General features: G+C 36.8%; 1 protein-coding gene across 2 annotated transcripts in view; it reads left to right on the top strand.

Annotated features, from left to right (window-relative positions):
* The window catches only part of ANKLE2 (ankyrin repeat and LEM domain containing 2), a 32,540-nt gene extending 17,319 nt beyond the window's left edge, over positions 1–15,221 (top strand). For both annotated transcript variants that reach the window (XM_050924095.1, XM_050924094.1), the window contains exons 5-13: positions 202–390; positions 704–826; positions 1,398–1,464; positions 2,157–2,338; positions 4,135–4,241; positions 5,338–5,531; positions 7,885–8,668; positions 9,747–9,878; positions 13,031–15,221. In XM_050924095.1, coding sequence (XP_050780052.1) covers positions 202–390; positions 704–826; positions 1,398–1,464; positions 2,157–2,338; positions 4,135–4,241; positions 5,338–5,531; positions 7,885–8,668; positions 9,747–9,878; positions 13,031–13,268 — 2,016 coding nt within the window. In that variant the 3' untranslated portion in view covers positions 13,269–15,221. The remainder of the gene's footprint in view (positions 1–201; positions 391–703; positions 827–1,397; positions 1,465–2,156; positions 2,339–4,134; positions 4,242–5,337; positions 5,532–7,884; positions 8,669–9,746; positions 9,879–13,030) is intronic.
* The last annotated feature ends 510 nt before the right edge of the window (positions 15,222–15,731 follow it).

The following is a 15,731-nucleotide window of genomic DNA, read 5'->3' as shown; positions in this document are numbered from 1 at the left end:
GTTGGTGTCATGCTAGATAAAAGAGCTTTTACTGTACTTTTGTTTTAACATGAAAATATTTCCTTAAAAAGCAAAAAATCTAAAAATAAGACTGAATGATACACCCATAGCTAGTTTTTGCTGTCAGATTAATTAAGTTTAGCAAGGGAAGCAAGTTGTTTAGATTTCAAATGGTTCTTAATGTTTGTGTTTTCTTTTCAGGAAGGGTGTCGGTATAATGTCATGCATGTTGCTGCCAAGGAGAATCAAGCTGGCATCAGCCAGTTGCTATTAGACACTTTGGAAAATCCTGAATTTATGCGGCTCATGTATCCAGACGATGATGAAGTAATGTTGCAGGAGCGCATTAGATATATAGTTGACCTTTACCTTAATACGCCGGATAAAATGGTGAGAGTTAAATATCTGCTTGGGCACTCATTTGTTATGAAAAGGAGAGCATGAGTATCCTGGACCATTGTCACTTCTAGTATTCTAGTAACAGAAATTAACAAGTTGTGTCCTGATTTGTTTTTTAAAAATCTTTTTTAAAGAGCCCTATAGATTAATCATAGTGATGGCTCTATTTTTAGAATGGAAAAAATAAATGTGTGGGTTTGGTCACATCATGTTTACAAATACATACTAAGTCTGGGTAATGAATGAGAAGCTGGGAATGTTCAATGAAGGTATATGTGTATATATATTTTTTCCTGTGTTGTAGGTATTTGATACTCCATTGCATTTTGCTTGCAAGTTTGGGAATCTGAATGTGGTTAATGTGCTTACCTCGCATCCAGACATTGTAAAAAATCCAAGAAACAAGTATGGTCAAACTCCAGCAGAAGTAAGTCTCTCTGCGTCCACACTGAAAGCAGATCTGTGATAATTTCAGCTGTATGTCAATATAATTCTTGATTTTTAGGGTTCAACCACAGATCCCCTGACTAATGTAGGTAGATTAGGATTCGAATATACCATTTCTAGTGCTGGAATATATGTTTAGTATTGATTGCATCTAGTTCTAGTTTGTGGCTCCCTAGAATTTCCTGCCTCCAAGTTGTATTATATTTAATGGCCTGTCCCAACAAAGGACTTTTTACTTTAGATTTGAATGTGAAAGCTGCAAGTTTTGATTTGGTGTAACAGCGCTCCACGTTGGTGGAGGCAAATCATACGGTTCTTACTGGAATGTTGACAGAAAACGTATTTATAGGAAAGACAAATGTGTTTCCAGTTGTGTTTTTTTTTTTTTTTTTTTTTTTCTTAAAGCAGTATGTAGGAGGGTGTGTGTGTGTGTGTGGATGATATGTCTGAAGGAGCAGGGGTCCCTTCTGTATCAAAAAAAGACATGGGCATAGGGTTTACAGGATAATGTTGAGAGCTTTGCTAATTAAGAGTAACATTTCTTCTAACAGGTAATCTGTGAAAGAAACAAAAATAAATCAATGGAACTGAAAGAGAAAATAAGAGAATATTTGAAAGGTTTGTATTCAGAGCTTTAATACGTAATCTTCGTTGTGTATGCAATGTCCAAAAATGTTAGTTTGGTTGTCATTCTGTCTTATACTTACATATTTATGTTTAGTAGTGTTCCTGTTGCCCAGTTAGTTTTGATATACAGTGCTCTTACAATGAGAAACTTTAGTGCTACCAAGGAACAGGAAGAATGTCTGAAACGGGATGACCTGTTGATCAGTATTTAGAGATTATAGAATAGACAGTAATCCTCACACCCGTGAGGTAGATATTATCCCCGTTTTACTGATGAGGAATCTGAGGCAGAGATTTTTAGACTGCTCAATTACAAAAGGCTGCATAAGGAATCATCATAAAGTGAGGGATTCATCTTGTTTCCTAGTGGTTGTCCTTAAATGCCAGATATGTGGGTGTACATTTTTGCAGCATGTTGGTTCTGAAAGTGCTAAAGATCCTCAGGAAGCAGATATGTCAGTACAGTAATTCCTTTTTTGTGAGAAAGGGACCTAAAATAAAATCTTCAGCATTGAATAGGTATTAGAAGCAGTGAGTTTTAATTAAAAGATGAAGACTTTTGCTAGTGAAATTAAGGCAAATTTCTAGGCATGCAGATGTACTGACATTTTAAATATATTCCAGAAAGAGGCAGCAAACTACTGTAACACTAGATTCTTAAAAAAAAATCATTTTATTTTTAGGTCGGTATTATGTGCCACTCTTGCGAGCGGAAGGCAATTCCTCAGCTCCAGTGATTGGTGCACCTTGGTCACCTGATCAATCAGATGATAACCCCCTTACAGCTTTACCTAAACACAGTGGCAGCCCCAAAGATCCAGTCTTGTCAGTGAGAGCTTTTGTAGGCCCAATGACTCCCTCCAAGGTAAGGATATAATGAAGATGTCATAAAACCAAATGCTTTCCTAATTCTTTTGTGGCTTTCAAAATATAGTAATTTGAGCCCAAGCTGATGGCTCCTTCATTGGCATAGCCTGTTAGTTTTGGAGACCCCACTGAGGGTTCAGCATCATTTCTCTTTTTTTCCAGAAAAAACATGGAATTTTACCATGCCGAGTGGGGAGTGGAGGTGGTAACGTTTGTACCATTTTTGGAACCCTCTTAACAGATTATTGTGGAGCTTTGGTATCTGAGGAGGCTAAGCGGGGAAAGGTGGTAAAAATAAAGAAATAGTTGAAAACTCTTGTTTTCCTACTGGGACCTAGTTAAATATTCTGAGACGCAGATGACTCTTGATATATCTTCTGGACCTGTACAGTCCTTGCATATAAGTGCCATGGTTTCCCCTGCCTGAAACGAAAACTGATTTTAGAGGTAACTGTTACCACTTTTATGAAAATGAAAACACAAAGCTAGAAATGCCAAAAGATCTCGAATATTCTAACTAAAAACTGATACTAAATGTTTGAATCAGTTTATCACCACTTAATCTTGCTAGAGTAGGCTAGTAAAATGTTTATCCAATTGAAAAAATAATAAATCCTAATGGAATTATAGGAAAATATAATCATAATGACAGCAGTTAAATATTAATATTTATCTTTATTACAAAAATCATTGTATACAATCCGGACAGTTCATCAATTTATTATCTGTATGTCTTAGTCTGACACCTTTAGAAATACTAATTAACACGTGTAACCCTTCTGGCAGGTGTTGTCACCAGCAAGATGTATGACTGGTATGAGTGAGCTGTCTGCTCCATCTGTTGATGAGCTAGAGGAAGAGACTTAACTCAGACCAGTAGCTTACACATGGTTGAGAGTTTTTTCCTTTGCCCACTTGAGTGTCAAACTTACTGAGAATGTGTGCTGTTTTTCCTCCTAAATAGCCTTTCTTGGTTACATTCTTATTTATTCATTTAAATTCAAAATTTTTACTCTTTGAAAACTTGTGGAGTTGTGACATAAATGAGAGAGAATGCATTATTTTAGGCTACAGACATATACTTGTAACAGTCTAAACGTAGCACTCAGCTATTAATGTTGGCTGGATCACATGTAATGAGATAAAAATGTAGGTGAGTTTACAGAATTAACATTTTAGAAACTTAAGTATGTATTTTGTTTTCTGGTGTGCACCAGGCATTAGACTTCATTCTGTGCTATTGCCCGGAGAATAATTTGAATAATTAATGTAAATAGCTTAGGTGTACAAGGCCTTAGAAAACACGTACAATGTTTAAAAAAAAAAAAAATTTCTCCCAGGAGGATATACCACACCCTGTAGCTACAAAAGAGGTTGCCATTTGGCAATAACAGATAATCTAGAAAAGTCAGTCAAACCCAATATGTGAGTCGCTGTAGTACAGAAATTTAGTAATGGAAGCTTTAAATTGCGGTAACTTTTTTCATAGTTATGCCTAATATCACTTTCAAGATCTGGTGCTTATGGGACCAATCATGTACAGTAATAAACTAAGTCTGATGGGGTGCACTTTTGTGTCTAAAATGAAAGACACAGATTGTAATTGGATATAGTTGAGCAATGTGTATAGCTAAACTTGAATTGTTATATTCAACTGAAGAACAGCTAAATTCATCATTGAACAACTTAATGCATCTCTGAAGCAAAAAAGCTTCTAGGTAGAGATTTTAGCTGCTGTGTACTTAAAGGTGCATGTTGTAGTTTTATTGTCTACATTCTGAATTTGTTTTGAAGGCAGAAGAATTTCGCAGGCTTTGGAAAACTCCACCTAGAGAGAGAGCAGGCTTCTTTCACAACGTCAGGAAATCCGATCCAGAAAGAGGAGTTGAAAGAGTTGGAAGGTACTAAGAAAATCTCAGCATGAAAGATGTGTGTTAGCAATAAGCCAGAAAATTATTTAAAAAAACTCCAGCACTAAAGGCACATTAATGGTTAACATAAGCTGCATAAAGCAAAAATTCTTCTACAAACATTTTACAATGTATATTTTGTTTGGGTCCTTATTGTACTTTTTATGTAAATAAAAAATGCTTTCACTCAAAAAATGATACCCATAGATCTTAAGTTCAGAAGGGACCATTGTGATCATCTAGTTCTGCACATTGTAGGCCACCTATTTAACTACTCTGGAAGGGGAGAAGAAATACATTTTTTAACTGTTACCCACATTCTGTCCAGAACTTTTTTCTCATACCTCATTTACTCCTTTGTCTAATTATTTCTCAGAATATTTCAGATTAGGGAGAAAGCTAACAATTGGGACTTAGTCCTTTTGAAAATCAGATTGTCAACTAATTGGTAATAGATTTGAGCACTGCCTGCATTTTATGGAAGCTGGGAAATTGTTAAAGTTTGGTGAAATGGAAAAAGATGTTAAGGTATGTCCTTATCCTTTCTCCAGCCACACAGAACATGGTGAGGATCCATGTGGGTATGCATGGATCCTCACCACAAAAGATAGATTTTCTGTGTTGTGGTAGCACACAAATGTAAAAACTTCAAGACATCTAAGCTTGTTTAAAACGAGTGGGTTTTATCTTTTCTTTAAAATTACCCTTTTTTCTGAAAAATGAAAAAAAAAAAGATTGTTGATTGACTTCAACTAAGTAGTACCTATGCCAATAATTGATTCATTTCTCCACCTGATGCCTAGACACAGTCATCTTAAAAAATCACAATCTGAGGCATTTTTACAATTAATAAGTAAAACTTTAGGATTACTATAAAGGAAAGAAATTGGCGATAGATAACACTTGGTATGTTGTGGAGAAGGATATATATTATTGCTGGTGCAGAACTTGGTTGTTACAGAATTCTTATATATGTTTCACAATTTCAGAGGCCTAGAAATAGCTGATAAAACATGTTCATTATATTTATTGTCATACTAATATATGATGTCTTCACAAATGATTCGTTTTATCTTATTTATTGCAGGGAGTTAGCTCATGAGCAGGGGTTCCCGTGGGTTGAATACTGGGAATTTCTGGGCTGTTTTGTTGATCTGTCTTCCCAGGAGGGGTTGCAAAAATTAGAAGAATACCTGAGTCAACGGGAAATGAGTGAAAAGGCTCAGCAAGGAACAGGAGAAAATGAAACGTGCAACAGATATAAAACTCCACATCCTTCTGGTAAGAAAATAGCAAACATTGTTATAAACAAAGTGATTTATATTAAGAAAAAACTTTGAGCAGGGCTTGGAGTTCACATTTAATTAAAACTTTTTTTTTTTTGGATTGCAGATATTAATCTATTACTCAAATATTATTCTACTTTCAATGTAAAAACATTCATTTAGAGAAGTGTGGGAGGTTACGAGATCATATCTCATTAAACTATCCATCTTGCGTGCTGTTGTTCACCGGATTACAGATTCTAGATTGAAATCCTGACCTCTTTAAAGTCAATGGCAAAACTCTCACTGACTTCAGTGGGGCCAGGATTTCACTCGGAATGTTTCGGAATTCCTTTGAAGTACAGTCGGCTTTCTAAGGCAGAAATAATTCAATCCAGTTGTGGGCAGAGGGGAGACACTAACAAAGTCCTAAAACCAAACTTTCATCAATTGAATGGGCTACAGGTTGTAACTCAGAATTTCAATTTCACAGGAAATGCTGATCTTTCAGGATTTGTTTTTGTCCCAAATTGGAACAAAACTAATTTTTTTGTTTTTTAAATTTCCCACAAAATGTAAATTTGCGGGTGAGGGAGAATCATTCTAAAAAATTTTGTGTTGGAAAATTTTGGGCTTTTTCCTTTTTACATTTTCATGATGTCATTAATGCATAGTATGACATCGTGTCATTATGACAGTCAAAATATTATATTGTTAAATATTAAAGGCAGCTGTTTCAAGCTACACCTCTACCTCAATATAACGCTGTCCTCGGGAGCCAAAAAATCTTACCTCGTTATAGGTGAAACTGTGTTATATCGAACTTGCTTTGATCCACTGGAATGTGTAAGCCTCCCCGAGCCCTGCTTTACGCGTTATATTCAAATTGGTGTTATATCAGGGTAGAGGTGTATATGAAATAACATTTTTTTTCTTGTTTTCTAGATCAGTGTCTCTGCAGTGTAGCTGAAATTGTCAGTTTTATTAAAACACATTATGCTATGACTTTGACCTATCATGAAGTAATGTAAACAATATAAATATAATATAAAAGTGAAAACAATTCTGAAACAAAATCAAATGGTTTTTTATTTTTTTTTCAGAAAATTTCTTTCAGGAATTTTCTTTGAAATTGATACGATTTCACAGTAAATTTTGGTTTTGTTGAAATGGCATTTTCTGATGGATATCTGTTTTGACACAGATTTTTTGACCAGCTGTAGGCACAGACCACTTTTCAAAGTGGTTCCCCATTAGGGAAGTATTTTTTCTGTTACCAAGGTTATACAAGTCTCTCTGAACCAATTGTTCCCAGTGTCTCTTTTCATTAGTTTGAGTGGGTGCACACACAACCCAGCCCTACAGAATTTCTCCTGGTTGGCTGTTGGTGGGTTTAATTATTTCTATCCAAACAAATTCGTATGTGAAGTGATCCTATGCTAAGTCTGCAGAGGAGCATGAATATGGCATCTGGTCCTAGTGTACTGAGAGAGGTGGACCTGGAAAGAAAGAGAGCTGCTTTTGCCATTTTTTCTGCTTTAACATCTACAGTTCTGCATTCTCAGATCAACAGACTTGATGCTGAAGCAGATACTTTGATAAAATTCCTAGCTTAATCATCGACCAAGTCAGTTACAGTAAAGGAAAGGGTTTGTCCAATGTTAAATTTCTTTCTCACACACACTCTTAATGTCCTTAACATAGAAAAAGTGGACACTTTTTTGTCTCCAACAGTAAAATGTAGATACACTCTACCAAACTCCTGTGTACCTCTCAGTAATCTCTAATTGCAATATTGTAGTAGAAATAGGATCAGCAATATTTTGTGTGCTCACCTAGGGCCATGTTGCAGAAATAAATATATTCTGTAAAGTGTATGTATATATCATTGCCTATTGTTGGAAAAAGGACCTATTCACAAGAGGACTTAATTCAGCTTCTTTTGTGGGTTTGTCTTTGTGCCAATGTAACTTCAGTGGAACCTTTGGTGTGTAGGAGGACATGGTAAACTTAATAGTTAGCTTGCCATCTATATCTTTTTGCCATTGTATTCTGCCTTCTGATTTTATCTTGAAACTTGGTCGGTTTCTGTGAATCAGTCACTTTAAGTGAGATGCACAGGAAACATCTCTCTCAGATGAATAGGATAAAAAAAGATAATTGCAAACAAGATGTGTATATTTTTTTATAAGATTATGTAGCTTAACTAATACTATTACATACATCTGATTATAAAAGTGTCTCCATAAATGGATACATACATGTAATAATGGAATTACCGAAGACCATAGAGCTGCTACTAGTTTATCGGATAGGACTTCAGTTGTCAAGCCTCTTATTTATATCTTTTTTATTAAAATTGTTTGTAGGCAAAAGTAAAAAATGCTGCAATTCAATTTCTGTTGGAGCATTTTTAGATGAAGATGATGATGACATGAGCTTGGAAGAAATTAAAAACAGACAGAATGCAGCACGGAAGAACAGCCCTCCTGTTGTGTCTAAGAAATCGAGTATAGATGCTATTGGAGATTCGGAGCGTGACATCCTGTCGATGGAGCACAAAGTAAACATTATAGAAACGTCGGACCTCTCCATGCATTACGAGAAGGAGGTTTCATCCAGCAAAAATGGATTTTGCAGCCCTGTAACTAATGAGAGGATAACTAGTGACAGAAAACATTCACGTGGTGGAGAGGAGTGCCTTATATCCCCAGTCTCCAATTTAATGGCGGAATTTGAAAGACTGTCTTTCCAAGGCCAAGCAGTGGCAGGGGAATGTTTGGTGGGGAAATCGAACAAAATCACTGCAAAAACTGAGAATGAGCAAGTTTTGGCTGAAGGAATGAGCCAGGTCAGAATATCTAAGGACCAGCTGGGTAAAACCTGCTCAGCACTTTCTGTGGCAAGCTGTTCTGAGCCAGCTACTACGGAAAAGCCTGGAGATACAAAATTAAGGACAGAAAACAAAATACCCTCAGAAGCTGAAAGACTGTCATTGGACCCTGGTATTTGGGACAAAGACACACAGCAGCTTGGCAGTCTTGCAGTGCAATCTGAGTGTGCTGCTTATTTGTGTCAAGAGCCCTCTTCTCAGAGATTTCTTTTGAAGACTCCATCAACAAATGAAAATACAAAGAAGTTATTCCTCTTTGGGTATGAATTACTTTTTTGTCCTTTGGTCCATACATGCAAAACTAGTTCCATATGCTCTTAACCTTGCTGTAAGACATTCTTCAAAAAAGTTTCAAACACCAGTTATAATCACTTGAAAAAATACCTCCTTAAAATGCTTTGTAGTTCCTACAGTAAAGATGCAGTCCTTTCATGATCTCGGAAGATTGTATGTAAAACAATTTGGGTATGAAGAAAAGAGCTCTGTAGTTTTCTTCCAGTACTAAGGTTTGAAACAGACTCTTCAGTCTGTGAGCTAGCTCCTGTTCATCAGGCAGGCTTGATGAACCTTTCAATTAGGGATGTAAAACGATAACCGGTTAACCAATCAGTCTTACTGGTAATGTGTTCGGTTAAAGTTTAAATGCCTAATGGGCACATTGAAAACGTTGCAGCAGTACCATTTCATAGCGTATGTGGAACAAGGTTCTGCATTGTTTCGGGACCATTGCTGTGGAACTGACATCATAGGCACTGAACTAAGAGTGCGGCTCCCCACGTTTTATGTTGGGTCCCCGCTTCCGGCCCGGGGCCCTGGCTGTCGGCCCTGCAGCTGGGGCCCTGGCTGCCAGCAGTGGAGCCCTGGACACGGGGTGGCAGCAGAGCCACAAGTAAAAACATGGGGGTGCTGCAGCACCCCCAGTTCCTGCACCTATGTTGTGAACTTATCGATTACTCATTTAACCAAAATAGTTTAAATGGTTCCTTTTTCAAATGCTATTTATAGCCCTACTTTCAATTAGGTAAAGTGCTAAATAGCTTTCACGTTCTCAACATATATGAAACTGAATTTAAGGACACTTTTTCCAAGCTTGCCTCTGAACTGATTGCTAATATTGTCTTCCAGTGAAGCATATTGAATGTCCCTATGGATGGGCATTATTTCTTATTTCAAAATATGCTTGAAAACAATCCATTTGAATGTGAAGAGCAACTAATCCAGTTGGCACGCATTTACCTACTAGAAACATTTCAAAATATCTACACTGGGGTGTGGGGAAATTATCTTGTATAAAAAGTTTAACAGCTCTGTTTTCATCTAGTTCCATTTATATTCTAGGGAACAACCATCAAAGCTGGATAGTGATGTCTTAGCAGCTGTAGAAGGAGTAGAAATTGACCCACAGAAATACCCCATTACTTACAAATGGAAGAATGCTGTACAGTCCTACTCTTCTTCTGACAGGCAAAGGTATTTATGTAAATTCAACAGAGTGAGTTGAAGAGCAACAGTTTTTAGTGTGTCTGTGGCAGGACATCTTTAGCAGCTAGAATTTTAAGCTCAATCCTATACAAAAGTCTAAATTAAAAGTATTCAGTTCTATAGCAGCTAATGTATTTTAAATTAAGACTTGGGATTATACCCATTGCTGGTATAGCTCTGCTTACTGGTGCAAAAGATTAGGTATCAAAGCCAAATTGCTTCATCATATCTCAGAAAGCTATCCATGTAAAACATGCAGAGTGTCAGAATTAATTCTGCCGGACTGGCCAGTCTCACGATGCCGAATGCTCTGTTATTACTCAACACGTAATGGCTGCCACATTTGCCTATACAGTCACTGCAGTACAGTAACTCTTCACTTAACGTTGTAGTTATGTTCCTGAAAAATGCAACTTTAAGCGAAACGATGTTAAGCAAATCCAATTTCCCCGTAAGAATTAATGTAAATCAGAAGGGTTAGTTTCCAGGGAAATTTTTTTTCACCAGACAAAAGATATTTATATTTTATTTTTATATCACACACACACACACACACACACTCTCTCTCTCTCTCTCTCTCTCTCTCTCTCTCTATAAGTTTAAACACAAAATTTAATACTATACACAGAAATGATGATTGTGAAGCTTGGTTGAGGTGATGGAGTCAAAGCGTGGGATATTTCCCAGGGAATGCCTTACTGCGAAATGATGAACTAGTACTCGGCTGAGCCCTCAAGGGTTAACACGTTGTTAATGTAGCCTCACACTCTACAAGGCAGCAAAAATAGAGAGGGGAGACAGCATGGCAGACAGAGACATACACCTTGTGTGTATATAAGAGAGAGATTTGCACTGCCCCTTTAAGTAGGCTGACCAGACTCTTAAGTACATTGCCTTTTTAAGTAGACCAGCAAGTTGAGATAGCAGCTGCTGCCAGCAGTCTCCCTCTGCCCTGAGCCCTGTCGTGTCCACCCCCTGCTCTGTGGAGTTGGAGTAAGCCGGGGCAGGAGCAGAGGGGAGAGGAGCACCCTGACATTAGCCCTCCTTTTCTTTCCCCTGACACAGCAAGCAGGTCCAAGGCAGGAGCAGCACATGGCAGGGGGGAGAGGGACAGCTGAACTGCCGGCATTTGATAGCCTGCTGGGTGGCTGCCACACAGGGAACTTAGGAGAGCAGGGAGCTGATATGGGGGCTGCCGTTCCAAGCCATCACCAGCTAGCTTTAATGGGCTGCTCTTTCTGCAAGCAGTGGACAAAGCAGGTAGCTGCCAAACAAGGTTATCGGGGAGGATTGCACAACTTTAAACAAGCATGTTCTCTAATTGATCAGCAACATAACAATGAAACAACATTAACTGGGATGACTTTAAGCAAGGAGTTACTGTACCTGATTCTAACTCATAATCAGTGGTGCAATGTAATACAATAATAGAATTGCTTTGAAATATTAAGATTATGCAAATACTGTATCAAATGAATTTTTAATTTTAGATTATACAGTCTAGATGTCTTCATTTTGTTACCCTGCCATACTAGATGCAGGTTTTGATACCTGCAGATGTGTATGTTTAAATTATGTATGTGGGAGATCTGTCTACGATTAAAGTAGTGTGGAAACAGGTTTTTGTTCTCTCCTGGGTTGCCATACTGTCTGTGAACAGTTGACACTTTTCAAAAACCGTCACGCTGTTGCAGCAAAAGGCAATTGTAAAAGTAAACTATTTACAAATGTCACACTTTAGTCAAGCTGAAGTCCTTCCTGCTTTTTAGTAAACTTTCAGGTGTCTGCGTTGAGCAATCAACTTTTTAACGTCTGTGAATCCTTTCTTCGAAGAAGCTGATGTATTATGTAGCTTTTATTCTTACTCTATACACTCAGTTTTAAAGGAGTGGGAGAAGTTGTTTTAAAATCCTAAATCAATAATATGTTTAGATTTACTCCAATATATTTACATTTTAAAGCATCTTATAAGACAGCTATCTTCTCTTTTGTACATTGCCAGCACAAAGTTGGTGCTTAATGTAAGTAATAAAATATTTGGAAATTTAGTGTTTTTTCATTTACTTGGCAAGACCAAAGTTTGCTCTATTTCCATTTCAAGTGTTGCTAGTGCCAGCAACACCTCAGTGAGAGACACGAAGTACAGAATAATGCCCTGCTTAAGTATTCTCGGTGTCAGATTTTGGCAGTAAAAACAGAACCTGGAAGTACAGTTCTGGATAGGTAAGAAAAAACGGATATTCAAACATTTTGAAATAAATACCTATGCATGCAACTGAATCTAAACATATATTATTGATTTGGAGTCTTTAAAAGCTTTACAGTATGTTTAACTCTTTCATTACCCTTTTTAAGGCTGACAGCGTTATCTGCAAAATCTATTTCTGCTTTGTTAGAAAAATATACTGTCATATGAGATTATTGTTATGTATGATAGACTAGTAATTGGTAAAACCAAAGTGAGTAATCCTAGATTATTCAAAAATTTAAATAATATTAGAGAGGGAATTTTATGATTTTTAAACAAGTAAACATTTAGTCCATAGAAAATGTATTTCTTTCTGTTGCATCTGGACACATTGCATTTAAAAAGGAAAACCAAAAATATCATCTCTCCTATGGCCAAACCTACAAAATCACTGGTCCAAAGCCACCTTTAACAAATCTCTTCTTTGTCCATAGTCTTGTAAGTGATGGTGTGCTGAAGAGTTATTTTGAGCTTTTCAAAACAAAGATAACCTGCTATTGCTTTGATGTTTTATGGTAGGCTGGCCATCTGTGCTTATGAGTTCTAAATCTTACCACGTTATCAGTGATAGAAACAAGATAATAAGCAGGTCCTTTCCTATTACATGTGGGTGTTGAATTGCAGTTGGCCAAATGTGCACAAATAATGCATTTTCTATAATTAGCCATTTTGGAGCAAAAGACATTTGCTAGTTTCAGTGACATATTCATGTGTGACCTAATATGCTGCTCCCTCATTTTTCTTTCCCTCCTGTCTCTCTCTTGATCTGTTGTGTTTCTGATGCATCTCCATCAAGCTCACAGGTGCTAGTGAGAGCCTATTTTTCACCCCATTAAGATTTTCTGAATGGTGTTCTCTTATACATATGGTGATTCTTTTTATTTTTCTGTAGTTGGCCAAGTCCAGCATTGAAAGGAAGGTCCAAGTCCCAGTCTGTTGCAGCAGGCCCACCAAATGGTTCAACGTACTCTAGCCCAAGAAGAAATAGTCCGGTGCTGGGCAGCCCAGGGAAATATGGCAATGTTGCTTCATTTTTTCCAGATCTTGGGAGTCCTGGGCGGTACAGTCCAGCGTATGCCAACAATATACTGTTAAAACTGCATCACTTGTCAAAACCTCCTTCCCATTAGAACATAACATCTTCCTGGGACTTGAATTATATTTTTATTTTAAGAGTGGAGGGAAAAAATTGTAGCATTGCTAAGGTGACATGAGGAAGTGTCTTTGGCTATTTATTTATCCTCATTTGAGGACAAATACACATTTTAAAAAATAAATGTCTTTACTTCATGTACCAGATAGATTACTGGTGATTTGCAAGAAGTTAGAGAAGTTCTCTTATCCAGTAGTTATACAGTGAATAACCCTTATTCTTGTTAACAGTAGAGCAGTGATCTGAACCTTTCACTTAGTGATTCCTGCTAGAAATGGTGGTGGTTACTGTAGGCCAAATGTGATAGTCAGAAGGAACCCAGAGATGCATTTTTATCGCCTGGATAACTTTGAAGCATCTTATCAATAAACAGAACTCTAGGTTAGAGGGAAGTCAAATGCATTCATATTTCATTTACAACAGGAAAAAAAATCAAATTAAAGAACTGAAAGTTTAACGTGGGCAGTTACCTCTTCCCTGTTGGAGTAAGAATTTGACTCCCCACTGCCCAATAGACAACAGTTTAGTCTAAACACTAAGAAATGTCTAAAATGAAGAGCAGCCAGAGACTTTGAGGGGTCACTTATCATTCTGAGGATAATAAAAACACATCACAGATTTGGAGTTTTAAGAAAAGGGGCACTATAGAATTTAGTGATTTATGGTTGGGTTAGTTTGAAGATAAAAGCTCAGCTTTTTCCCCCAAAAGCTTTTGCCATTTGCAGACTTCACTAGTAATTACACAAAAGCACATCAGCAATAATTTAAGTAAGTTTACCAGTGATGTATGTGAATAGTCCAGTTTAATGTGATATATTATGGGGCTAAACAAAAACTCATGAAGTGGTTTCTTATTTCCTAAGTGTTAAAAGGACTAAGACATTGTTTTTATTGAAATACCAATTCTTGTCTGTAGTCGAGATATAGTAATTACCTTTTTGTTAGCTACAATTAAAAATAATTTCTCACTATTCTTCAAGGATGAACCCTATAATAGTGCTATATGGAAATGTTTCTAAACTTGAAACAGACACGCAGAGTGTAGATTTTGATAGTTCTGTTTTCGCTTAAGAAAAGGCTTTCAGTAGTGTAATTCCCTATTATATCACAGAATTAAAAATAATCTTTATGATAGACATCTGGTCAAAGGTACCAGAGGCCTGGGAGTAGAAAACACTACTCCCCACTGCAAGGAAAAAATAGAACCTCAAAGAGCTTTTGTAAGATGCATATGTAGCTAAAGGAACCCTAACAGCAGCCGGGATGTCAGTATATTGTTAGCCAACTGTGGGACCTTTATTACATCACAGAGGCTGGATTAAACTCAACAAGATATGGCTGCTTTGGTAGCTATTGCACACTAGAGTAAAATGACTGTTTCTGACACACACACACACACTGTATACTTCTGAATATATTCATTGTTTGGTACAAACTTCAAAACTGCACTTAATGCTTAATAGTGCCTTTTTGTAACATTTTTAAATTAGCATTTTTGTTTGTGGTTTTAAAAGTGGCATCCACTTACATGAGACTTTAAAATGTAGTTTTTCCCCTCCAAGACTCTGAATGGACAAGTATTCTAAAGGTTTGTTCTAGAGCTTATTGTTTTGATGAAATTGCAGTTACAGATGTATGTTTTGGAACTGTGTTTATAAGTGGTTAAATGGAAATTATTTATTGATTCCCATGAGCTGAATGTTAGAAATGAGCCACTACCTTCTAACTGACCACCATTCAAATATAATCCACCCAAGTTGCTTTATTGTGGAACTCGCCTCCAAAAAACAAAACAAAACAAAACAAAAACAATCCTATTTTCTTGGTAACTTTTCCAGTTGCTATTAATCTTTGTTGCGGGAGGAGTCTGTATCACACACACATTTCAGTTGCTTTAACTTCTAACTTATTAAAAATCCATTTCCCTAAACTTTCTGGACTGTGTGTAGTAATTATCCAGCCTATCCAGCTCATTGCTTAAATATTACACACACACACAGGTGGTGTGTATGTAAAAGCTGAAAACATATCACATATTACTTGTATTGGTGTTAAAATACAAACCTTAACACTGATTACTGCATATATTTTTTTCCAGTACTTCCAACATCTGTGGGCCTCTAGATGATGGAAATTCCCACTTACATTGCTGATATAGGCTCTACATTCCTGTTTAGAAATAGCTTAAGAAAAACATTGGTAAAACAAAATCAGGAGATTGAGAAACTGATGCTTTAGTTTGTCCATTTCTTTTATACTTTATTTGTATTCAAATGCAAATTTCTGGCACAAAAACTTCTACCAGTTTGTAACATTTGTTTGGGGTTGTGGACGGGGGTCTGGGAGAGAGCATTTTTTAGCAACAAATGCCTTATTGAATTTGCATTTTAGTCCATGTGGTTGTATTTAAGTAAATTTATAATACATGAACTTCATTTAT

The sequence above is a fragment of the Gopherus flavomarginatus genome, chromosome 15, assembly GCF_025201925.1.
Source record: "Gopherus flavomarginatus isolate rGopFla2 chromosome 15, rGopFla2.mat.asm, whole genome shotgun sequence".
Lineage (NCBI taxonomy): Eukaryota > Metazoa > Chordata > Testudines > Testudinidae > Gopherus > Gopherus flavomarginatus.
This window is presented reverse-complemented; position numbering and strand designations above follow the sequence as displayed.